Here is a 24,768-nt window from a genome sequence, read left to right as displayed (position 1 = left end):
GCCATATGCTACACCACTGATCCAGGGGAAACTAACCCTCTCCCACCTTCAGTTTCTCCAGCTGAAGTTGTACATCAAGCCATTTCAGTGATAGTTTTGTTGAGAAGAACAATTTAATACTAAATTTGAACTGCAGCAGAATTTTAATGCAATTTTAAGGTAAAAGTACATTTTAAAGGTTTTAGTCCAACTTAAGTCTAAAGTGTAAAAAACTAGAGACAGCAGGATCACAAATTGTTGAGGTAAGAATTTTACTAAAGGTTGCAGAACAGAATAATTGGTTAATTTGTGGGTGAGGCAGGCCTAGGGGACAGACAAGTCAGACCATCTCTTTACACCTTTTATCAAAATAAACTCCAGGTGTATTAAAGAGATTTAAAAGTATTTAAAAAACAACAAAATACCCTAGAGACAAAACAGTCGGGTTTGGTTACGATGTTTGATGCTTACGGAGTTGCTGATGAACTTCTGCACCACTACTGTCTTGGGCCGCTCAGTCTATGGTAACAAAATACCATAGACTGGGTAGCTTAAAAAAACAAATTTACTTTCTCACAGTTCTCTCCAGTTAGAAGCAGAAGAGCAAGGTGCCAGCATGGTCAGTTTCAGTTGAGAGCTCTTTTCCAGGGGCTTGTATAGGGTGCCCTTCTTACTGTGCCCTCACATGGCAGAGAGAGCAAGCTCTTTTGTATCCCTTACAAGGACACTGATACCATCATGAAGGTCCCATGTTTATAGCTTCGTCTAAACATACATTATCTCCCAAAGTTTTGCAGTTTGGGCAGGGGGAGTGGTGGTGGGAGGACACAATTCGGTTCATAGCAACTACCCACCAGAAACCGCTTGTTTTCTTATGTCCTAAGCTGAGATTTGGGGCAGTATAGAATGCCATCTAATTGTAAATTTGAAAGGTTTAATGGTCTTAGTCACAATCCAGATCTAAAATCTTGTTGGCTTCTACCTTTTTTTTTTTCCTCTGTGACACCACAATTTCTTGTATTACTCAGCACTATATGCCGTACTAAAAAGGTAATGAATGCCTGCTCCCAGACTACATTAGCCAAAGTGAAGTTGGAAGATAGGAAGAAATGCAATACATTTGTAAGCTGGCAAATTGCCTTACAAGAACTCATTAAATTGTTCTCCCTTCTTCCCTACACTTCAAGTTTGTTTGCTGGTTCCAGGGTGAAGGTGACAGGAGAAGGAAAACCTTTTCAAGGGGTTATACCCAGGACTGTCACAAAATCCAGCCCCTAAAGGTATTAGGATGAATCACAAGCTGGAATCAAGATTTCCTGGAGAAATGTCAACAACCTGAGATACGCAGATGATACTATAATGACAGAAAGTGAAGAGGAACTAAAGAATCTCTTGATGGGGGTCAAAGAGGAGTGTGAAAAAGTTGGCTTAAAACTCAACATTCAGAAAACTAAGATCATGGCATCTGGTCCCATTACTTCATGGCAAATAGAAGAGGAAAAAGTGGAAGCAGTGGCAGATTTTATTTTCTTGGGCTTCAAAATCACTGTGGATGGTGACTGCAGCCATGAAATTAAAAGATGTCTGCTCCTTGTCAGCAAAGTTATGACAAATCTAGACAGCATATTTAAAAGCATCCCTTTGCTGATAAAAGTCCATATAGTCAAAGTTTTGGGTTTTCCAGTAGTCGTGCGGATAACAAGAGCTGGACCATAAAGAACACTGAGCGCTGAAAAACTGATGCTTTCAAACTGTGGTGCTGGAGAAGACTCGAGAGTCCCTTGGACAGCAAGGAGATCAAATCCTAAAGGAAATCAATCTTGAATATTCATTGGAAGGATTGTTGCTGAAGCTGAAGCCCCAATACTTTGACCACCTGATGGGAAGAGCGGACTCAGTGGAAAAGGCTCTGATGCTGGGAAAGATTGAAGGCAAAAGGAAAAGGGGGCAACAGAGGACTCTGCTTAGATAGCGTCCAACTCTGGTTAGATAGCATCAGCAACTCAATGGACATGAATTTGAGCGAACTCTGGGAGACACTGGAGGACAGAGGAGCCTGGTGCACTGCAGTCCATGGGGTTGCCAAGTTGGACATGACTTAGTGACTGAACAATAGGTATTAAGCCTAGAGAGCCTGGACATTTGCTGATAGCCATTAGAATTGATTAAAAAATCATTTTTTATTTTCCTTCTGGCATATGGCAGGATTGCACTTCTCCATGCCTAAAGATAGGCATGCCTATGTGATGCTTTGACAAAGAAAAATGTGAGAAATTTTTAACAGCAATTTTTCACATTCCTTTCCCCTTCCATAGATGGGTTACATTCCAGACATGGTTGAAACTCCACCAACCTCCGTCACTCAGATAATGTGGAACAGAAACTATCTGGCCCCAAGTTGGACATGTGTGAGATTAAAAACGTCTCTGATTAAAAACGTCCACATTCTAAATCATATGCGGTTTTAGGGTTGTTCATTACAGTAACATAGCTAGCCTGTTCTGAGTCGGTAGTTAACTAAGGCAAAATGAAGTTCTGAGCCTTAGAAAGACCAAGCAGTTTGGTTCCATGCTATGCCTCCTGGCTGAACCTTCTTCCACGTTCCCTATTTTTTTTTTTTTTTAGTAATTTATTGTTGGTTGCACTGGGTCTTCATTTCTACAAGTGGGCAGCAATGCTCTAGTTATGGAGAGCATGGGCTTCTCATTGTGTGGGCTTCTTTTGTTACAGAGCACAGGTTCTACAGCTCCTGGGCTGGACAGTGGGCTTAGTAGTTGTGGCGCATGGGCTTAATTGCTCCACCGCATATCTCTTCCCAGACCAGGGATTGAACCTGTGTCCGCTGCATTAGCTTTAGCAGGCAGACTCATCCACTGTACCACCACAGAAGTCCCTGTGTTCCGTTTATTGAGCTCATCTGTTAGAGAACTCCATGAAGACATGTATCTATGCCACACTCACCACTGTATTCTACTCTGTTGAGGGAATGAGTAAAATACATTCATAGGAAGACCCCAACCAGTTACGAGTTAGTTTAGTTTCTCAGTTTCAGGACATCCAGCACATAGAACCCCAATGCACAACTAACTATCCCTAAAGTTAGTTGTTTTAAAACACCGGTGCTCCTAGTTCTGCTCCATGTGGACCTTGCTGAGATTGCAATACCCAAGATGGCCTCTTCACTCCCTTCTGTGGTGCTCAGGGGTTAGAGCTGGGACAACTGAGGTGTGGTCAGGGATCTTATTCCACCTCATTTCTCCACTAGAATCATCAGACTTTTTCCATCCTGGCTCAGGGTTCCACGTGGACAAGCACAGATGTACACATGTTCCATGAACCAGAGAGACCAGAACGCGCTGCCTGAGTCAGTGTGGGAGCGGACTACAATGGGAGCGCAAATACCAGTGTGGCTTCCTGGGGGCACCAGCGTCAACAGTCTCGTGATCCTAAGGCAGATACCTGAAGCCATGATGCCTCATCTCACAAATAATCAGATCCTGTGCCCAGGATCACATGTCTAGATGGGAAACAGGAAAAAAAAGCATCATTTCATGCTAAATCTTTATACCCCGGCCACAAGACAAAGGTTTGTTATGTGGCCTTGTACTACATCTCATTGCTGTCCTTGAGATGACTTTCCTATCCCTTTTTCTTTCCAGATTCTCAGTAGCCAACTGTGGGCAACTTTCAATATCTTTCTTTGCTCAGGAACGTAACGGTGCAGATAAACCAAAATCGAATCTGTTCTGTAGCAAAATCTAAGAGACTAGTAGATACTAGATGGATAATATGGCATGCTCTGAACTCCTAACAGGTCAAAGAAAATAGAGCTGTCTTGTGATGAAATGATTTTAAAAGACCTTGAAAACAAGAAGGAAAATCCTCCACTGTTCCCGCCTTCACCAGGACAGCACACCAGCCTGGTAAACAGCCTCCCTTTCTCTAAGCTTGCATTTTAGTTCTCTTTCCCAAGAAGGAAGGAAATGGTTGAGTCAAATGTGAGTTAAGTCACCAGAAACTTGGAAGAAGCATCTATCAGAAGTGTCCCCAAATTTATAAGAGGTCTGAAGCATTTATTTAAAAATATATTTATTCATATATACATTCACTTTACATTATTACATTTTAACATTCATCAAAAACTAAAGAGTTTTTAAGAATTTCTCGAAGTCTTGTATTGATGCCTTGGCCATCCCTTCACAAAATATTCCATCAGGCACAGATACCAATTTGTCTAAAGAGATGTAGTTAGGTTCTGTCGGGTCATACTGTGCTCTTCCTAAATAGGCAAGAAACAAATGTCTTTCTTTGACTTTAAACAACCTTGTATTAAATACCTAGAAAAGAAAAAAAGAGTTAAAAAAAAACACTGCATACTAAAATATGAACTATTAAAATGTTTATCTGGCTAAACAGTTTAATAGATGAACAAATATAAAGAATTAACCACATGTTCAACAAATACGGTAAATGCTAGAGGGTTTAAACACTTTGGCTTCTACTAAGAAATTATGATTAAAAATTAGGAACTCAAAACTAATATTCAGAACAATTCTAAAATAATAAAGCGCTGCACTGTAGGCAAAGACCAGACTTATTTGGAGAGACTAGAGGAGCTGTTTAAAAAGCAAACCCGAAGGTCCCACCCCAAATCTACTAAATCAGAAACTTTGAGAGTGGGGCCCACAAGTCCTCCAAGTGATTCTGATGCTTGCCAAGCTGAAGAACCAAAGAAAGAGATGGTGCTTTATGGCATGAAAAATTGGGTAAGATTTCACAATCTGGGAAGCTTCCCTATTTCCCTTTCTTTCCTTTTAAATTCCTGTTGCTCCCTCTGGTATTAAAATGAAATGAACCTGGACTTCAGGGGAGTAACTTAACTGCTTTGGAGTTAAAACTCCTGAGGAATGGGGTAAATACAGTAGTTTTAAAAAGAGTTAGAAGCAGGCTAAATCTGTAAAGCCAGCTGCAAGGAAGATGGGAGAATTGCAAGATCTGGCCAGACCTGAATGGAGCCCTGAGCTAAAGAGACATCTGTGAGGCTCCCTGGCAAGGCCCAGTGAACTACATTTCCTACTAGGCCTCAGGTCCTTCCCGTGACTGTATTTCAGATGCACTGGGGACACTCCACATAGCACATAAACTCCAAGAGTCTGTTTATATTCAAGTGGAAACGAAATAATAGTAGATCACTTGGCAAGGACATCGTGAAAAATGAGTGTTGAAAACTAAAGAACTTTGAGAACAGTGGCCAAAAAAAGTACAGTGTGCTAACTCAACATGAGATTGGCTTGCTTTTGGAACATCTTTTTCTCTCTCTGCAGAAACAAATTATGCGCTACTCTGCCTTCACTGTGGCAACTGCATTCTGATTATCGTGTTATTATTGCTCAATAGACACAAGAAGCGTTTAGATGTTTCTTAAATATGACTCTTGCAGTCACTCTCAGCTTACACAACATACAGACAAGACCACACATGACTCTGAAGCTCCCAAACTATTATTCATTTCCTAAATACAGTAACGCTTTGAGGCAATTATACAGCTTATGACTAGATAACTATATTAGTTTCCCGGTGGTTCAAAGTGAATTCATTATGATCGATTTAGATTTGTAGGCTCTTTCAAGTTCAAAAGTCACTGCTGAAGTTTTTTTCTCTCTCTCGATCCCCTTCTGCCCCAACATGGACTTCAGCTCTGCCTTCACAGAAACCCATAAGGAAAGAGGAGAAACAAGGGATAAGCTTAGTTCCTAAAAGTTATTTCTTCCTTGTTATTACTCTCACTGCTTTTGTTACCTTTTACCTTCCATGGTCACTGCTCTGAAATGACTATATTAACCGTAGTTTTAAAGTTAGAAGTGCTTCTCCATTTTCAATTAATCATAAAATTATGTACCAACCAGCACTGTCATTTGCATGAGAAAACTGTTTCCTACCACTAAGTTTTTAAAGCACCAGCCAAAAATTTTAAGTCTACATCAGTTCCCTCATAGTACTGGCTGTCAGTCAGCCTATGTTTCCATTAATGAAGCTTTTTTTTTAAAGGAAAAAAAAAAAAAAAAAAAATCCTATGTAGGAGTCTGAGAATCCTCCCAATGTGAAAGCCACACATCTATAACCGGGCTTCTCAGAAGCTAGGATCTGGGGTACCTAAAAAAAAATCTTTGTTTTTAAACAACAGATTTTGATGTATCTAGTCAAGCTAATATTTTTCTCTACTTGCAAGGTTTCTGTCCATTGTTAAACCCAACTCATTCTACTGACAACTCAAATGTCACTCCTTAGAGCAGCAGATCTCAGGTGAGAGCACGGGTTTTCAAACTGACTGCCAGGGTTCTAATCCAAGCTCTGGCCCCTGTTACCTGGGTAACCCTGGACAAGCTACTGAATCTCCGTATGCTTAATTTCTTCATTCGGGAAGTAGGGACAATAATACTACCTACCTCATATGGGCTGCTGTGAAGATTAAATGAATACATACAAGTAAAGCAGTAGAGACAGAGCTGGCACATAGTAAATAAGCAATCAATAGCTGTTATTATTTCTAAGATCTTCCTGCCTCTCCTGAATTAAATCAATAGCTGTATATGGTATCTAGCTAAGACTCTAACATAATGTAAAGCAATTTACATTCTAAAAACCTGTCTTCCACACTAGATTACAAGTTCCATGAGAATACAGACCATGACTGATTTTTACATCCTCAAATCACATTCTCTTATCATGTTCTACTGTCACAGAATTATTTATCAACCAAGTGGAAAACTGTTATTGCTTTTTAGTTGAAGATTACTTACATTATGATGGTTCCATAAAGCCAAATTTGCACCCCTGCAGGCTTCTAACACTTTTTATAATGAATACTCATGCATTTGATGAAACAAAAATTCTCTATTAAGGGCCCATTCACAGTGAAATATGATAGGTAAATAAATGTTGTTTGTGAGGAAACTGTACCTAATGCAGGCTAGTTCTGAGAGTTGTATTAAAGTCATGTTTCATTTCCCACCTTTTCATTGAGAACACATGTAGCAAATGGAGGAATCACTTTAATGCAATTCAATCTTTCATTTATCCAATGAATACTCACTGAGTGTCTGTTCACATGCCAAATAGGAAAGAAGGATGACTTTCATTAGATTCATTCATTTGTTCAACAGATATCTATCCAGTACCTACTAATTGGTCCCTTCTAATTCCAGGTGCAGGGAATTTAGCAGTGTATAAATCAGACAAGACCTGCTTTCAAAGAAACATTCTTCTGAACAAGCAGATAATGTCACTCACCAGCTAAAGAACAGGAAAGTCTGATCAGCTTAGAAAACATAATTATGGTGTTGGCATGATGACTAACTGGAGCTAAGAACTACATGCTTTGATAGGAGATCATTACAACATGGCTTGTTAACTAATGGATTTAGGCAGACTGTGAATACATTTAGAATGGAAAAAAATCTTTAAGGGAAGTGATCTATTTCCATGTGAATAGAGAAGCGCACAGGAGAGAACACGTTAGATTCCAACAGGCCGAATGAAGACTAGGTGCAAACCACAGAGAAACAGATTCATCGCTTATTTTTCCTCCAGAGATGTATATGGGTGCCCTTCTCTCTCACAAGTAATCCCGTTATTACATTTACTAGATTCTGGTCTTGATACAAAGATGGGCAAAAAGAAATATGGCCTTATACGACCCAGCAATCCCACTGCTGGGCATACACATCGAGGAAATCACAATTGAGACACGTGTACCCCAATGTTCATCACAGCACTGTTTACAATAGCTTGGACATAGAAGCAACCTAGATGCTCATCGGCAGACGAATGGATAAGAAAGCTGTGGTATATATACACAATTGAATATTATTCAGCTATTAAAAAGAATGCATTCGAATAAGTTCTAATGAGGTGGATGAAACTGCAGCCTATTATACAGAAAGAAGTAAGTCAGAAAGAAAAACACCAATACAGTATATTAATGCATATATATGGCATTTAGAAAGATGGTAATGATGACCCTATATGCAAGACAGCAAAAGAGACACAGATGTAAAGAACAGACTTTTGGACTCTGTGGGAGAAGGCAAGGGTGGGATGATTTGAGAGAATAGCACTGAAACATGTGTATTACCATATGTGCAATAGGTCGCCAGTCCAGGTTCGATGCATGAGACAGGGTGCTCAGGGCTGGTGCACTGGGATGTGCCTGAGGGATGGGATGGGGAGGGAGGTGGGAGGGAGGTTCAGGATGGGGAACACATTTACACCCGTGGCTGATTCATGTCAATGTATGGCAAAAACCACTACAATATTGTAAAGTAATTAGCCTCCAATTAAAATAAATTAAAAAAAAAATATGGCCTTAATACAGCTCTCAGAACTCAACTGTGTTTGGTCTGATTCCTTCACAAACAGCATGGGCGGCTTTTCTCAAGCCGAGAGCATGGTGTGCTTGTGCAAGTTCTGGACGAGGGGTGGCGGCAGCTCTTCAGGGCAGAGCTGTGAGCGCCTCACCTGCGGGAACCTGACGATGACGTGGTGGGGCACGCGCATCACGTTGTGCACATAGTCGAAAGTCTCGGTAAGTTTCCTTTTATTTGCAGTCAGCATCTTCGGGATCTTGGTGATCATGTGTTGAATTTCATTCTGCTGAAAACCTAGTTCAAGCTGAAAAACCTAAAAGAAAGTAGAGTTGTGATGAAGCACAAAAGTCATTGTTTGTTTTTGTTCCGTCCCTAAGTTGAGTTCAACTCTTTACAGACCCCGTGGACTGTAGCCCTCCAGGCTTCTCTGTCCATACGATTTCCCAGGCAAGAATACTGGAGATCTTCCCGACCCAGAGATCAAACTTGTGTCTCTTGCATTGGCAGGTGGATTCTTTACCACTGAGCTACCAGAGAAGCCCATGAATCACCAACACAAATAGTTATTTTGGTAACATGCCAGAAGACACATTAATTCTTTCAAAATTAAAGGACATTAAAATCTGGAGATGGCTATGCCAACGCCCGTAACGGTTCATGACTACTTGCTTCTGGGGTAACCTGAATTTTAAACCTCTCTCTTGAAGAGGAGCTACTCACAGCCCTGATGACCATCATGAAGCTCACCAAAGCAGCTATCATAATTACAAGACAGAGGAACAGTGCCCACCGGAGGCCTGGTCAGGTTATCTGTATGGACCCTACACCACATAGACTGGCAGGAAGATTATCAAAGTGCTTTCTGAGCCTCTGCTCCCAAGCACACTCCTAATCATGTCATCTGGAAATGTTACATGTCAAAATTCCAGAGATGATTCAAAAAAATAAAAAAATACTCCAATGTGGGATAGGTCCTTTGTGTGCGTTCAGAGTATCCTACGCTTCCCCACCATCCATTGCTCTCATCACTTTGCAGGCGACCCCCCTCCACTGGACTGTGAACTCCACAACGGCAGGGACTGTCTCCCCGAAAAAGAACATGGGCAGAAGCTCAATACAAATTTCTTCAACAGCTGAGTACTGAACACTTTAGGCACCTCAGCAAATAGGCCTTATATAATAATTTCAAATCCCATGACCGCTGTGGGACACTAACAAGTCAGCTGCCCCTGGTTCTACACAGCAGTAGAGTGTCTGGTGTGTTCTCTGATGGAACTAGAGCTGGGTCCTGGCACAGCCACGTGCGGGCACTACCCTCTGCAAAGAAGCTCCAGATGCCGCCGCTCGCCTCCCACCCAGGGGACAACAACACAGACCCTCATCCTGGGCAAAGGAAGTGGCTTCCAGGTCCCACCCAGATGCCTAACCTGCTCTTCTAGGACTACGGTACCAGTGTCTGCAATGCAACTTACTCATGTAACACCTGCTCAATATGTGAAAAAATTATAAACTAAAATAAACCGCCTGCAGTATATTTATCATACTATTTCCTAGGTCCACCTTCTTAGAAATAGCTTCTTTTACAGTCTGGTTTTCTTTAAGATGATGAGAGCAAAACCCATTCCCTTCAGAGGACTCACACACTTCAGAAGCAGGTTTCTCCAAACCTTGTTATTGTCCTACCTTCATGTTTTCCTTCACGGGCTCCAGACTTCCAGTTAGTAGCCTTGGGAGACGAATTACCAGATCTCTAGTCTACAGTTAGAAAATAACCTATTATTAATATACATGCACATTCAACTAGTTTGGAAAAAATAAGGCATAACTAAGATGTAAAAGTAAAATTTAAGATATGACCCAGGAAAGAAATGCTAAGGAGCCCAGAAATACAAACACTTATTACTGTTTGAGGAAAAAAACAAACGCTCAAAATAATAGTTAAGGAAGAAACTTGATGGAATTATCATAAGATGATATAGCAATATCATTAACCTAGTAAGGTAATCCATTCTTGTACAGAAAATACCAGGCATTGATAGAATTCATAGGGGCCAGGCATCAGTTAGAAACATGAGCTTTAACAGTTACTAAATGTAGCTGACATGGAAACATACAATTCTTCAGTTCTCTTTTACCTTCTTCACACTAAGTTTAAGTTCTTTCTGAAAAAATCCCAGTCTGTTATCCAATCTCTCCGCTGAAAAACTCAGAAGGAATGGTGCATTTCTGACCATCTGTGCAATATCCGCCTTACTGAAATTTTTTGACTGTAGATAAGCCACCCTAGAGAAACAAAATACATGCACATATCGTAAATATTTACTAGCGTCTTGCTACCTTCGAAAGTAACAACTGTTTTTAAAGCATTCACAAACCAAAAAAAAAGTTTAAGCAAAAACATTCTATAATAATGACTCAAATATGGTTAAACTAAATGGCTTTCCAGGTGGCACACTGGTAAAAAAAATCTTCCTGCCAATGCAGGAGGTGTTAGAAATGCGGGTTCAATCCCTGGGTCAGAAAGACCCTCCAGAGAAGGAAATGGCAACCCAGTTCAGTATTCTTGCCTGGAGAATTTCATGGACAGAGGAGTCTGGCGGACTATGGTCCATGGGGTTGCAAAGAGTCGGACATAAGTGAGCAAGCACGCACACATTAAAACAAAACAAGTACCCATCCAGCTTTTCCATTTATAATTTGAAACAGAAAATATTTCTGAAATCCACTAAAAAACAGATTCGCTTTTCAGTTAATCTGACTTGTTTTACTGGTTGGTTAAAAAAAAAAAGAGAGATAGCTTCTGTTTTAGAATTTTTTTTGCTAAGAATAGAAAACAGAAATTAAGAAGAGATTTAGAACTCTTTTTACAAAGAAAAATCATCAAGCATGTGGCTAAGACTGGAAAGAGGAATTTTTTTTTTTTTGGCTGTCTCATTGTCTCATGGCGTTAGGGTCGTTAGGGTCTTAGTTCCCTGAAGGGAGCTAAGCAGTGGAAGCACGGAGTCCTAAACTGCCAGAGAATTCTTAGAATGTATTTCCATAAATAATTTTCACTATAGTCTTTAGTATGTAATTTGTTAACAACTGAGAAATTTCCTGCTGTTTCTGGGAACCAAAATAAGGCAGTAAAGTCCAGAAAGTACGACTATAAAGTAACATTATTGATTTTTAAAATCTATAAACATAGTGAAAACCAGTTTAAATGCCTCAAATATTCTAGGACATTATTTTGTTAGATTCTCATCAGAAAAACAAACAAACCCCTGTAAGCCAGATAAACTTCCCACAGTGCATTTGAAGAAACACAGAATAAGAGAAGTTAAATAACTTGTTTTAGGCTGCTAGCTAATTAATGACAGAGCTGAAATTTGAACCCAGGCATGCCTAACCCTAATGACTATGATATTTTTATACCATGTATCAGAACTTATATTTTACACTAAATGACTATTATTCCTTTAAACCAGTCCCTTAGAGGAGATGAGAGGAAAAAAATTGATAAAACTACACAAAACTTTAAATGCAAAGCAAAAAAAAAAAAATTCACCAACCAAGTCAGACAAGTGACAGTTCGGGAAAAATATTTACAACATGTCATAAAGAACTAATTTTGTTAATGCATTAAAAAATGCTTACCAAAAAAAAAGAAAAAGGCCCAATTAAAAATGGTAAAGGACACATATAATTTATAGAAAAGGAAATGTAAACAGACATTCAACATATGAAAAGATCCTTCAAACATCTGATGGTCTAAACATCATTCCCAAAACTACAAGGTAATGTTTTTATCAATACAATGAACTGAAATTATAAAGCTCAATGACACTATATTATGAGGATAATAAGGAAGCTGGCACACATGTACACTGTTGGTGGGAGTGTAAACGGGAAAGCCTACATGAAGGGCAATCTGTCTATTAAAATTATAAATGCATATACCCTTTGACCTAGCAGTTCTACAGATATATACCGATATGTGTGAAATGATTTCTATAAAAGGGGAGTCGCTGCAGCTTCTCTGTGACAGTAAAGACTAGAAAATAACCACTGTGTTTACCAAAACGGGACTAGACAGATCTGTAGCATGAACCGAAAAAGGGTTAAAAAGAATAGGAAGAGCCAATAAAAAACTATCTCTGAAATAGAGTTAAGAATCTGAGGTGCAGCATAGTTGTATAAATGCTACCATCTGTGTGTGTGTGCGCTCTTGTATATGAGTGCATACAGACACACATACATGCTGGTGTATGATAAAATATTCTTAGCTAATTGAACAAAAACCCTGATAATAGTACCTGCCTATCTAGACAGGTCTTGCAAGGCTGATGAGGAATAGAAATAAGTAGGCTGGAAAGGACAATTACAATTTTTTTCTTTTTTTGGTCACAGGAGAGACCAACATCTGATTAAAAAACATTATTGAAACTGTTATCTACTGGGATAACTTTTCCAATAAAAAATTAAGATACAAGGCCCAGCCAAAAAAAAAAAAAAAAATTCTACTAACTTAAATGCACACCATTCATTTGAAAATTCTTAAAAACAATCAACCAACTCTTTAGTATGTTTCAAATTCTCTTCATTGAAAAGCAAACAAATGTATGTAGTCAGTGCAATCACAGAAATTCTAGAAAATAAATCTGTACATACCAGAGCCAGAAGCTAAGTTCAAAAAAAGATTATACCTTTGCCTCTTCTAGGAGAAGCTTACTTTTCATTGTATCGCCTTTAAGTGGTAATTTATGTGGTAAATAACCTATTAAAAAATTCCAAGTAATTCTTTAAAAAATGTTCCAGTTTGACAGCCAGGTTTAGGAACTGTATAATTAGACTATACTCTGTATATGAAAATAATCTTTGTTATTCTCATGTGTGTATGTATGATCTTGAGCAAGTTAACTCAACCTCCTTTTAAATGTATGCTTCTTTCATAGAATTAAAAGTAGGGAGGCAGTACAGTACAGTAGCGAGGACTCTGTAGTTAGACTAAGTGGATCTGAATCTCAGCTTTGCCACTTGGACTGGCTGGAGCATCTAGGGCAGATTATTTAACCTCTCTCTGCCTCTCCCAAGGATATAAATAATAAAGGTGCATTGGGCAGCCTCTGAAATGGTTCCCAGTGATCTCCACCTCTTGGGATGTACTCTTCCTTGGACTACATCCTGAGCGAAAGGGCAAGCTGGTTTTTACACGGGGAGAGGAGGAGTGTTCCAGACAGTCAGGAGCAGAGCTGGCCCCGTCAGACTGAGTCCCTGAGAAACATTTCCATTCCTTCTGACTTCTGAACTGTAACAGCCTGTCTGCGTTACACAGACTCTAAGTCACATGAAGGGAGAGAGGACATCTCTAAATGCCTTGCTTATATAGTAAGGGCTCAAATTATTAAAGAATAATTATGTAAGAAATATGTTTCTTTGTTGTTGTTCTGTTTTTTCCTAACTCAGAGACCTTCAAGGAACTATGGAGCTCTCTGAAACCGGTGTGAGAACGGTCTGGGTGAGAAGATGAGAGGCAGATTAGTTAGGAGAAGGTTGTGGCATTCTTCATGTGAGATAACGGGGACACGAGGTCAAGTATTCAAAGGGAAGATTAAGATTTGAGAGCGATACAAACAGAACCAACAGACCTTGGTTATTTCTTAGATGTGGATGATAAAAGACGAGAAGTCCAAGTTAATACCAGTATTTCCAATTTGGGCAGCTTAGTGAACAGTGCTCTCACGCAGTGAGTCTGGGAAAACCTGATGAGGTCGGAGTGATGAAAAATCCAAGATGTGAACTTAAAAGACCCAGACTCTGTCTTACTCTCTGTGACGTTGCCAATGCCCAGCAGGATTCTCACCTCACCGGTCAATAGTACCTGACTGTATCAATTCTCACAAATTCAATAAATTCCTTGAATATTGAGTGAAGTACACAGATATTTATAAGAGCGCTATTAAAAAAAAAAAAAAGGAAAAACCAAAATAGCCAACTGACAGAAGCAACTAAGCAAATTATACAGTATTTGCCAAAAGAAGGTTAAATATCTACCATCCAACATTGGCCAGAAAGAACAATAGAAGAGATGAGGCTTTCACATCTTAAGTGTGCTCTCAGATAATTCAGCCATTTGTTAATGGATTAAAAAAAAACTTATCCCAGTTTCCAGAGAGAAACAGCAAAGTAGTGGCTTAGCAAAAAATTGAAAGCATAAAAATAATAATGGGTAGCTGAACAAAAGAAGTAATTTGGATACTTAATTTTTTTTTAAGTATTTATTTATTTGGCTGCGCCAGGTCTTAATTGAGGCACATGGGATCTCTGACCTTCACTGCAGCATGCGGGATCTTTAGTTGCATCACTTGGGGTCCAGCTCCCTGACCAGGGATTGAATCCGGGTCCCTTGCATTGGGAGCACACAGAAGTCCCTAGATACTTAATTCTGATCAAAGAAGGTCCGTAACAGAAAGTCACATTCACATTCATTATGTCAGCAGATCCTTATGCTGCTGAGACTTAAAAAAATAACTTACGCATGTTATTTCTTCACAGCCCCTTCTTGAGTTATGTGAAAATCAGTCTAACAGCCCTACCTGGTCTTCAGATTTTCAAGGTCTTCAGAGAAAATAGCGTAGTTTTTTGTCAGGAATGGTCCCAGTTGGGTATCCTCTATGCCCAAATCTTTAAGTAACAGGAGCATTTGCTTAATGTCTTTTTCAAAATCCAGTCGCAGGAGGAGGTTGGCTGCATCGGGATGTTTTTCTATCTTGGATAAATCCACTCCTGGAATAAATGACAAACCCTGTGTGAAGATACCTGTGTGGCTGAGTCATTAAACGTCATGTATAGAAACACAGAAATTACTGATGAAGGTAAACGACCTGCCCAAAGGAGACCTGAGTCAGGCCAACAGAAACTTCTAATTTGGTTGCAGAAATAAAAATACATTAAAAGCTAGTATTTCTTTCAAAGTCATGTATAAAGGAAAACAGTGCATTTGGGGCTAAATTTCTATCCATCATCATCGACATCTAAAGGTTCTTGGATACTATTTGCAGGGTGCTTATGAGCCCTTACTGATCTCCATGGTAACTGCTTCACTGATCATTCTGCAGGCTAACAAGCCCCATGAACTGCTACTTTCTTTGAAGTTTATCATTTTAGTTATAAGCATTATTTTAAAAATTGGTTTATTAATCCCTCCACAGGAGGAACAAAAGCAAACCCTATGTCTTACTCACTTTACTCATATTTTTTTATTCATATTGTCTTTAGCATAAAGACAAGAGCCTCGAAGGAGCTCATCAAACAGCTCATGAAATATACAGTTCTCAAGTAACAGCGAAGCAGAAAGTACACAACCTTCCACCTTCACAAGGTCTCAGAATCTGAGGTAGTCTAAGCAAATGAGACAAGGGACAGGAGAGGAAGTCAGAAGAGGGAGAAAGCAAGTTATTGGACTTTGGTTATGGATATAATTAGATGTCCACCTCAATTAAGCAGGGAATCAAAGTAACTTTTGATTCAAAATTCTCATTAAAACTGAGTATTTTATTCTCTGATTTTCCTTTTTATCTGATTAAAAAAAAATCAAACATGAATAAGAAAGGCCTATTCCTTATCGTTGGAGAAGGAAATGGCAACCCACTCCAGTGTTCTTGCCTGGAGAATCCCAAGGACAGGGGAGCCTGGTGGGCTGCTGTCTATGGGGTCGCACAGAGTTGGACACGACTGAAGAAACTTAGCAGCATTCCTTATCGTAAACATGAGATAATAAGGTATAATTTTATTTAGATATTCTTTTTCTTTTTTAAACTTTATATTCTTAAAAATATTTCTTCAGGTTAAAAAGTAGCTCTCAAACTGTTTTCTAGATGTAACTTTACAGTCTTAAATATAAATGCAATGAAATAAAAGCACTTTTAAAAATGGTGTCTATAATTCCATGTATTAGATCCAAATGTCATTCTAAACCCAAACTTCTTGACATTAAACAGGCATTGATATGATGATAATTAACAGAAAAATAGATTACACAAACACACATACACGCAGAATGAAGACTAAAAACAGATCCAAGATGAACTAAAAATCGAGTGTTCAAATAATAACATTTAAAATCAGTGGGGGAAAAGATGGACTGTTCATTAAAACACAATATGACATCTAGCTATATATTTGAAAAATAATTATTAATTCCTTCTATAGCTGATACAAAAATTAATTTCAGATAGATTAAGACTCTAAATATATACTAACTCTAAAATTATTAGAAGAAAACACAGACTTAAAAAAAAATAATAGTAAGTTTGACTACATGAGGACATGAGACCTACTGCACGGCTTTCTGTAATATATGCATTTGCTTAGAAAACGATGAAGAAGCTACTCAACAAACTGGTGATGGTGGTTACCTTCATAAAGTGAGACTGGAGATGGAGAGGAGGTTAGGTTTTTTCTCCTTAATAGCTGCAGTTTTAATAACTAGATGTAATTTTTCTATAGTATAATTTTAAAAATTGTACTAACAGAAAAAGATTTTAAATTACTGGGTGGGTGGATAAATAAGATAGAAACTATCTTATTTATTTACCACTAAACTATCTTATTTAAACACAGTTCCAAAAATTTGTGATAAATGTGGGAAGGTACGCTTTAAAAATCACATCAAGGGTCTGGACTTCAGTTTAACTCAGTATTGCAGCTGACGTGTGCTCCAGTGCCTCGCTCAGCATGAGCTGTCAGGCCCTGACTGTGCTGAAACCAAATTCCTCAAAAGCTGCTTCTTAACAGCAAAAGGAGGGCAGAGTCTCACCAGGAGGGCACACCGCTGTCAGCACAAATCACGTGGGCTGACTCAACGATTTCATTAACTTGAAAAAAAATAGTCACTGATGCCTCTTATGGACCAGGCAACTTCTGCGGATATAAAGAATGAATAATACATGATGCTAACTTCTAGGTGACCACAGCCCTAAGTTGGCTTTGACCCATCAGTTCAGTTTGGTTACACACACTCTGTGTATCAGCCAGCGTCTGGCAGGCAACAGAGGTTGCCCGAGCATGTTCAAATGAAAAAACTTTAATGAAGGGACTCTGTACAGTGATGTGAGCAGAGTTACGGGAATAAACAAGGGCATCCTTAGTGCTAGAGAGACAGGGAGGCGGGAGTCTCCTGTGAACCCAGAGGGAGCTGCAAGCTATTAGGCAAGGGCTGCTCTCAGTAGGAGCTGTTGCCATGGAGCAAGGCAGTTACATGACCCAAGATAGGGAAGGGACAGAGAAAAAATGCTCCCACCTGCCGTCCCCCTCCTCTTGCATGTGCCTCCCACGACTAAAGCTGCTCAGAAGCCAGCTGACGAAGGAGTCTGAGCACAGAGGTGAGCCTCCTGGGATACAGAACAAGCAGAGAAAGGCGGGAAACAGATCTGAGATGCAGAGGAAGAACCAGGACACTTGGGTCCTCAAAAACACGACTGGGGCTTCCTGGGTGGCTCAGTGGTAAAGAATCTGTCTGCAAAGGCAGGAGACATGGGTTGGATCCCTGAGTCGGGAAGATGCCCTGGAAAAGGAAATGGCAACCCACTTCAATTAAAAAAAAAAAAAAATACTATGTAACAATGGGATCGTGGATCCTTCTAGGGCACTGTCATTTAAGTTACTGCCAGGATGTGCTGTTGAAGGATCAGCATACAGATGAAGGAATGGCTGAAACATATTTCAAAACTCTAAGTATACTGAAGATTACTCAAAGGTAGGGGCCACATGCCCTTCCCGTGGGACCTCTCCCAAGGCCGAGGACGTCCTGGGCTTCCCTGCTTGCAGATGTCATCTTTCTCTCTCCTTTGAACCCACAGAAGACTTTATTTGTATCTTTTATGTGGAATTTATCACTGTACCTTTCGTTTTTGGATTTCCATTATTATTTAGATGCTTCTGAAGACCTGAAGCTTCTTGAGAACAAAAGCCATTCCCTATACATCTGAGTAACTTCTACAGGGACAGATGTGTAAACAATTATAAAGGTGTTCTTAGTGTCCAGACTGAGGTAAGCGGGGGGGGACGCCTAGAGGAGAGTCACTCTGTCTGAAGGGTCAGAGAAGACATTTGGGAAGTCACTTGAACTTGAGTTAAGTTCTCCAGTTGTCAGACCTGGCCAAACAAAAAGGAGGGGAGTGGTGGGCAAGTGGAGCTGAAGGGGTGAGCAAGGGCCAGACCAGGAAGAGCTCAGAAGGATTTCAAGTAGGTCACTGACACAGCCAGATCCGCATTTTAGAAAGAGCACTAATATTAGAGTACCAGGGAAAACTGCTCAAAGGAGGACTATCAAGTTAGGTAGCTCCTTTTTCTGGAAAACTAAGGCAGTAACCAAGACATGAGAGAAACAGATGGGACTGTGATAATCCTGCCTATCCTGTTCCTCTCAATCCCTCAGTTCATTATCTGGGAATGTAGAATAAGAGAAACACCAGATGCAGAGATAACAGGAAAAGCAGAAAGTTGCAATAAGGTGCTAGATTGAAAAATAAAAGAGGACTCATCAAAGTTTGCAGGGAGAGCTCTTGGCTGCCTTTAATCCTTACTAGTAGTCCAAGAGCACTCCTAGAGATGCCATCCAAAGCAGAACAGTGGGCTCCAGAGAAAGGTCAGGGCAGTAGGAAAATGGAAGGAAAATCATCTGAGAGGGTTAGGAAAAACTGTCCTGAGCGGCCACTGGAAGGTGTGCGAAAGTTCAAAGAAAACTAAAGAATTCAAAGAAGGGAATCAAACAAAAAACAAAGTAATTACTAACTCCAAGAAAATGAAAGGTTGTACAAGAAGAAAAATAATCATAGCACACTTCCTAGAGAGCAGTGAGCAATATTTAGAATTATAATGGGATCAGTGACTAATGATTTATTTCCAAAATTGTTAATATAGCCTATTGGGAGAATTGAAGAGAATGAAGGGGAAAAGTACATGTGTGCAAGAGATTAACTGATATCTAAAACTGATGAAACAAGCAACAGCACTACAAGCGATTACATGGGCATTTAGAGATTAAATACCAATAGAAAGAGCTGTAAAAGCAGAGAGTCCAGGATGCAGGTCAGGAGGCATGAAGCTGGGAGTACAGTTTTTCACTGGACGCCTTTTCACACTATTTGACTTTTAGGCATGTACATGTACTTTGATAAAGATAGAAATGCTAATTTTAAAAGTAAGGCAAAACAAAAAAAATGTGTGGGTTACTTAGACTTACCTAGAAGCACTAACTTCCTCAGAGTCTCGGAATGATCCACATAGTCTCGAAGTGTGACTGAAGACGGGGGCAATGGAGGGCCTGCGATAATCTGAACAGCCTCCTCGTCAGAAATCGGCTGCAACGGGGACAATGGAGGCACATCATCCAGTCCTTTGCGGCCAGGATGTAGGAAAGAAGCAAGTTAGCTTTCTTATCTGTATACTTACATGTTCTTTCTACAAAGGCAGTCTCTTGCCTAGTTTGCTTCTTTTTAAATCTTGGCATCGTTTCTGAGTTAAACATCTAAAAATTCCATATATTTTCTACCTTCTAAGAGATAAGCTTAAGACTATTTAGATAACCACTACTATTCCTCCAAAGTAAGAAATTCGTTGGTGAAGTCCTGTACAAAATTCCTTTCCTTTCCTTCACTTGTCAACAGGTATGAATGCTTAATGACCTATAGTACATTCTGAGAAAGACTGAGTCTACTACCATAGCTTGTTAACTCGGGCAAAAGTACAACATACTCTACCAGCCTGCACTGTATGGATTAAAGTCATCATATCCTGAAATGTCATTTTGATCTGATCTTTTCTCCTCCAAATTATTCTCAAATATATCTTTAAGAGGATTTCTATGATTCTGTTTTCATCACCCCCAATCATTTGCCACAAAGTGACCCTCTCTAGTACAGCCTTGAGTCTGAGGTTTTGTTATGGCCCTAGAGGTAAAGAACCCGCATGCCAATGCAGAAGACACAAGAGACACAGGTTTGATCCCTGGGTTGGGAAGATCTCCTGGAGGAGGGCATGGCAGCCCACTCCAGTATTCTTGCCTGGAGAATCCTATGGACAGAGGAGCCTGGTGGGCTACAGCCCATAGGGTCGCCAAGAGCTGGTCATGCTGAAGTGACTTAGCACGCAGGCATCCAAGTCCAACACACTGTAAAAGACCCTGGGAACTGTAACCCGCCTGAGGCTGAGGAATCAGAGCCTTGACTTTATGTTCTACTTTTCTGTCTCTAATCTCTACCCTTTCTCGTTTCTCACAGCCAGTCTCCCCTCACGGCCCTCACCGCCCAGCTCACTTGTGTTTATCATCTACTTAACCTAACACTATCTCATCTGTAGTGAAGTATTCCTTGCATAGGAATATTCCTAGAATGGGAAGCACAGGCAGGAGAAGAGTGACTTAAAAAATTTACCCGAGGGAGCTTTTTGGGGTGTTCTAGTTGTTCTTTTTGTTCTATTTGTTGACTGTGGTGGCTGCTACAGAACTGAAAGCATGATGTCAAGATTCATAAAACTGTATACTCACAAAGGATGACTTTTACTTGAGTAAAATTATACCCTAATTAGGTGTATAGAATAGGGTAAATTAGATCCTAATAAACCTTTTAAAAATATCTAAATAAAGAACATAAAAAGCAAGTGCTATTGGCATAGCTATAAAACTATCTTAAACATATTAATCTAAAAACTTTTTTCTTAGTAAGTCAGAGGCCTAATAAAAGCAAGCAGATTATTACGTAACAGAAGCAAATGAATAGAAGTGGATTGTTCCTTTTCTTTCCTGACACCAAGTATGACTTGAAATTGGCTAACGAAATATAAACAGGTAGCTTGTTCAAACTACCAGGGTGAGGCAAAGGGGAGTTTTCTGAAAGTTGAAAAAGTACCTTCTAGGGACAGCTCAGAATCAAGGCCGGGCATCTTTTGTGTCTTCTGTGGCGGCTCATTCACGGAAGGAAGCAAAGTGCTTTGGGCACAATTAATCTCTCGCCTACTTGAGTTGGCAGACTGGGAACTATTCCACATGGAGGAAGTCCTGTAAGTCCTAAAACCCCACTGGAGAAAGCAATCCTCAGAGGACGCATGGGGCTGAGCAAAAACGCCACACAACAATGTTTTTCCTGGTCTCTGAAAACCTTTTCTGAGTTGGAGAGCAGTCATGAAGCTGCTCAACTTAACTGAGTTGAGCCATCTGGGTATCTGTTGGGCTGACAGGGCCATTTTTCTTAAAGTTGCCTATAAAAGAAATACATAACCATCAAAAAAGAGAAACTTATTTCACTTAAACGTTTAAAACAGTATTCAAACCACAAAAAGATAAAACTGGAAATTACTTTTGCTGCTTAAAAGGTGTTTATTACTTTAGATGACTAAAGCGGTCAGATGTTTTTAAGCATGGGAAAAGCAAAAAACAAGGCAGTTTCAGTTACAAACCAAAAGACAGGAACTTCTGAACTGGAAAGATAAAGATATGCTTTACAATTTAAAAACAGAAAGCAAAATCAGTGGCATGAGAAAAACATTTAAAACAAACATCTGTAAATATTAAAATTACAGCTGAATCTGTTAATAATTAAAGAAAACAAGGCGATGCAGTTAAGTGCTCTTGAAATTTGATTTGAAGGACATTTGAGAAGCAGATTGCTGATCAAAATAACACTGAATTATTCAGATGCATTTTATGTATGTACATTAGTCACAAAAACAAGAAGAATTCTACTTAGTCTTAAATGAATCATCAAAATATTATCATTGTAGAAGGTCATTTCTTGCTTTATTCTCAGGTTTGAACACTATTGATTATTTCACAGGTAAAGCTGCTCCTCAAAAGAGAACTGAACAAAACCAAATTCTGTTTGACTGCAGGAACAAAGAAAAAGACTTTCAAAATGGACGGGTGGGGTGGGGTTCAAAACTAATAAGCAAAATGTATTACAGACAGAAATGTATTACAAGCAACCAGAAATGGATATATGTATATTTTGACTGAAAAAGTGGTTGTTTATAAAGAGATTTTTTAATCAGGAAATAACTTTTATATTTAGCCAGCTTAATTAAAGGGTAAACGATGCATTTTTTATATAATAAGACAATCCATTAAAATATAGCAGAGTCCAGCATGTGGAAAATGCCCAACACGTTAGCCATATAATAATCATCATATTCACTGATTACACAACCAAACATAAATGAGTTTGGACTTAATTGTTGCATACAACTTTTTGATTTGTTTCTCTCCATACTGAATTTCAGGAGAAGGCACTGGCAACTCACTCCAGTACTCTTGCCTGGAAAATCCCATGGACGGAGGAGCCTGGTAGGCTGCAGTCCATGGGGTCGCTGAGGGTCGGACACGACTGAGCAACTTCCCTTTCACTTTTCACTTTCATGCATTGGAGAAGGAAATGGCAACCCACTCCAGTGTTCTTGCCTGGAGAATCCCAGGGACGGCGGAGCCTGGTGGGCTGCCGTCTATGGGGTCGCACAGAGTTGGACACGACTGAAGCGGCTTAGCAGCAGCAGCATACTGAATTTCAGCTTGTTTTATGTTTGGCATTAGACCAAATAAATGCTTCAGGGTCTAAGCTCTTCTTGGAGATCTGCGGTTTAGGGAAGTCTCCTGAAAGTAATATATAAAAGTGAAACGTCTCCCTGTCATTCTGAAATGATTTTAGAAAGGAAAAATGTAATTACGCAGCCTTATGAGTGATTTTTGTTAAACTCTGGTGGGAAATGAGCCTCCAAATCTGCCGTGTTTTTCCTCAGAGCTACAACATTCATTCCCTGTACAGCAGTCTCATAAGGGCATTCAGTTGGAAGCCAGAAGACCACAATTCTGCTACTTGAGGATAAAAGTTTCTCAGGGTGGTTCAGCACGACTGGCCCCTGATGGGGGATTCAATAACCATTCTTTAAAAGACAAGTTTTTAAAAGCTTATGGGTACAATAAGACGATTCTTCAGCTCTAAAATGTTCTGACTTCTCAGTTTGTCCAAGCATTCTGTCCTCCATCAAACTTCTGAAATCCCCGATTCACTTCAAAGTCTCTAGAGCCAGGCTCAAGTCAAAGCTCTACCCAAAAGAAGGGAGGAGAGGGTGAGATGTATGGAAAGAGCAACATGGCAACTTACATTACCATTTGTAAAATAGATAGCCAACAGGGAATTTGCTGTATGGCTCAGGAAACTCAAACAGGGGCTCTGTATCAACCTGGAGGGGTGGGATGGGGCGGGAGACAGGAGGGAGGTTCAGGAGGGAGGAAATGTATGTATACTTACGGCTGATTCATGTTGAGGTTTGAAAGAAAAAAACAAAATTCTGTAAAGCAATTATCCTTCAAAAAAACCCCCCAAAACAAAACTCTCCCCACATCAGAAAGATCAACTTTTGCATTCTATCCATATTCATTAAACGGTCTTTACACAAACAAATAATGTTTATCCTTCTGTTTTTCTTGACCAGCGCACTGTCTTTGCTACATCATCATTTCATCGCCGTGTATACTTCTAACAATCGATTATTGTTAGTTCACGACAGCAGGGCTCTGTCTGTCTTTATCCCTGCATGCACCGTCTCAAACTCTGTATCCCCCAGGCCCAGAGTCTCGCACTGCTCCCACGTTTTCTGGGCAGAAATGAATCGGTTGCAACTACGGTGAACTCATTTGCTTACAAAATACTTAAAATCTGGTAAAGGCGTCTGCGTCAAAAGCCAAAAGCCTTAAGTAAAATTTGAAGTCCACTAACACATATAGACTAGTTCTCCACTGTACGCCTTAGTAGTTTCATTGGCGCTTAAATACATTCGCCGAGGGTGCAAGATTTCGACCTCTGGGAGGCTTAGATCGGGAGACTGAAAGATGGGGAGGAGGACGGTTTGGGAATCAGGGGCCTCGGGAACACGGCCTGACCTCCCAACCCCTCCCCGCCCCGGCCATTCTACCAGGTCCGGTTTTAGGTTCCCCCAAAACCAACTTCCGGAGGAAGTCCCCCTCACCATCTAGACCTCCTTCCGCGTTTCCCCCACGCCCCCACCGCCCGGGCAAAGCGCGCTAAACACACCAGCGTCGCGGCGCGCCCTTCTCACCCGCCAAGGGGAAAAAACAACATCGCTGACCCTCAGCGGGGCCGCGAGGGCCTACGGAGCCACGCCGTTCAGGGGCGCGGCCTAGAGCCGAGGAGGAGGAGGGTGGTGGTGGGCCGAACCGGGAGCCCCCCGGGCAGGGAGCGCTCCCCCTTTACCTGTGGCCAGGCCTTCGCCGTCCGCCCGCCCAGCCGGACCCCGCTGGCCGCCCCTCGGCGCCGCTCTGCCCGCCGGCGCTCGCTCTCCCGCCGGCCCACGTGGGCTGCGGCCGGAGCGGGCTAGACCATCGGCGCGGCTGCGCGGGTGGGGAGCGGGCGGCGCGCGGCGAAGTAGAGCCGGC

The 24,768-nt window shown here is 40.5% G+C and overlaps 1 protein-coding gene across 5 annotated transcripts; it reads right to left on the bottom strand.

The window, feature by feature from the left end:
• Positions 1–4,051: 4,051 nt before the first annotated feature.
• Positions 4,052–24,660, bottom strand: MTERF3 (mitochondrial transcription termination factor 3). Of its 5 annotated transcripts, none has more exons than XM_059893276.1 (9): positions 24,587–24,660; positions 23,477–23,555; positions 21,233–21,581; positions 19,570–19,722; positions 14,921–15,110; positions 10,481–10,628; positions 10,029–10,100; positions 8,497–8,658; positions 4,052–4,316 (listed from the first exon to the last, which is right to left on the bottom strand). In XM_059893276.1, exons 3-9 carry the CDS (start codon positions 21,564–21,566, stop codon positions 4,122–4,124), a joined length of 1,254 nt encoding a protein of 417 aa, XP_059749259.1. In that variant the 5' UTR covers positions 21,567–21,581; positions 23,477–23,555; positions 24,587–24,660; the 3' UTR covers positions 4,052–4,121.
• Positions 24,661–24,768: the final 108 nt, after the last annotated feature.

Source organism: Bos taurus, chromosome 14, assembly GCF_002263795.3.
Source record: "Bos taurus isolate L1 Dominette 01449 registration number 42190680 breed Hereford chromosome 14, ARS-UCD2.0, whole genome shotgun sequence".
Lineage (NCBI taxonomy): Eukaryota > Metazoa > Chordata > Mammalia > Artiodactyla > Bovidae > Bos > Bos taurus.
The sequence above is the reverse complement of the archived record's forward strand: the minus strand, read 5'-3'. Positions and strand labels throughout refer to the sequence as shown.